The 763-nt window shown below is 37.5% G+C and overlaps 1 protein-coding gene across 1 annotated transcript; it reads left to right on the forward strand.

The window, feature by feature from the left end:
- Window positions 1-6: 6 nt before the first annotated feature.
- Window positions 7-759, forward strand: LOC106322094 (protein AIG2-like; the record flags this gene model as incomplete). Its single annotated transcript, XM_013760268.1, has 4 exons — window positions 7-81; window positions 191-283; window positions 355-438; window positions 544-759. Coding segments are annotated over 4 exons (384 nt in total), but the record flags the coding sequence as incomplete, so codon positions are not given.
- Between the last annotated feature and the right edge of the window lie 4 nt (window positions 760-763).

A 763-nucleotide genomic window follows, 5' to 3' on the forward strand; every position in this document is an offset into this window, starting at 1 on the left:
TTTTGCAGTCATGTGTATAGGCTGAAAGGACGTTTGCATGCATGTATTTCTCCTTCTGAGAATGGACTTACCAACGGAAAGGTTTTTATTTCGTCTCTGTTGTTCTTACAAGGCTTCAGCTTCTATCTTGAAGTGTTGTCAACATTGTTCTGTTGGTTCTGAAAAAAAAGGTTTGATCTGTTTGGTGCAGATACTAACTGGATTGACAGATGGTCAGCTAGAGAACTTAGATATGATTGAAGGAGATGAATACGTGAGGAAGACTGTCGAAGTTGTGTTAACTGTAAGTATTATCACTTCACTTCTTCGTCGACTAATCTCATAACCATGAGATTTAATTATCCAATTATATAGGAAACTTCCGAGAAGATGAAAGTGGAAACCTATGTATGGGCTAACAAGGATGATCCTGATATGTATGGAGAATGGGATTTCGAGGTTTGATTCATTCCCTCAAGATTTCTCCTTACTACATGTTAGTCTTTTTTTAGCTTAATGGGTTTTGGCGCAAACACTTTGTGTTGATATTTGATTTGGTACTAGGAATGGAAGCGGCTTCACATGGAGAAATTCATAGAGGCAGCCAAGAAATTTATTGAATGGAAGAAGAATCCGGATGGGAGATCAAGGGAAGAGTTTGAGAAATTTGTACATGAAGATCCTCTGGTGGCCTGAAGAATTTATGTGCTTTTGTTTTGTTACCCATTAAGATGTGTGTTGAAATCACTCTCTTTATCAAATATCTTTTACTGCAAGTAAGAGC

The sequence above is a fragment of the Brassica oleracea genome, unplaced genomic scaffold, assembly GCF_000695525.1.
Source record: "Brassica oleracea var. oleracea cultivar TO1000 unplaced genomic scaffold, BOL UnpScaffold06409, whole genome shotgun sequence".
Taxonomy (NCBI): domain Eukaryota; kingdom Viridiplantae; phylum Streptophyta; class Magnoliopsida; order Brassicales; family Brassicaceae; genus Brassica; species Brassica oleracea.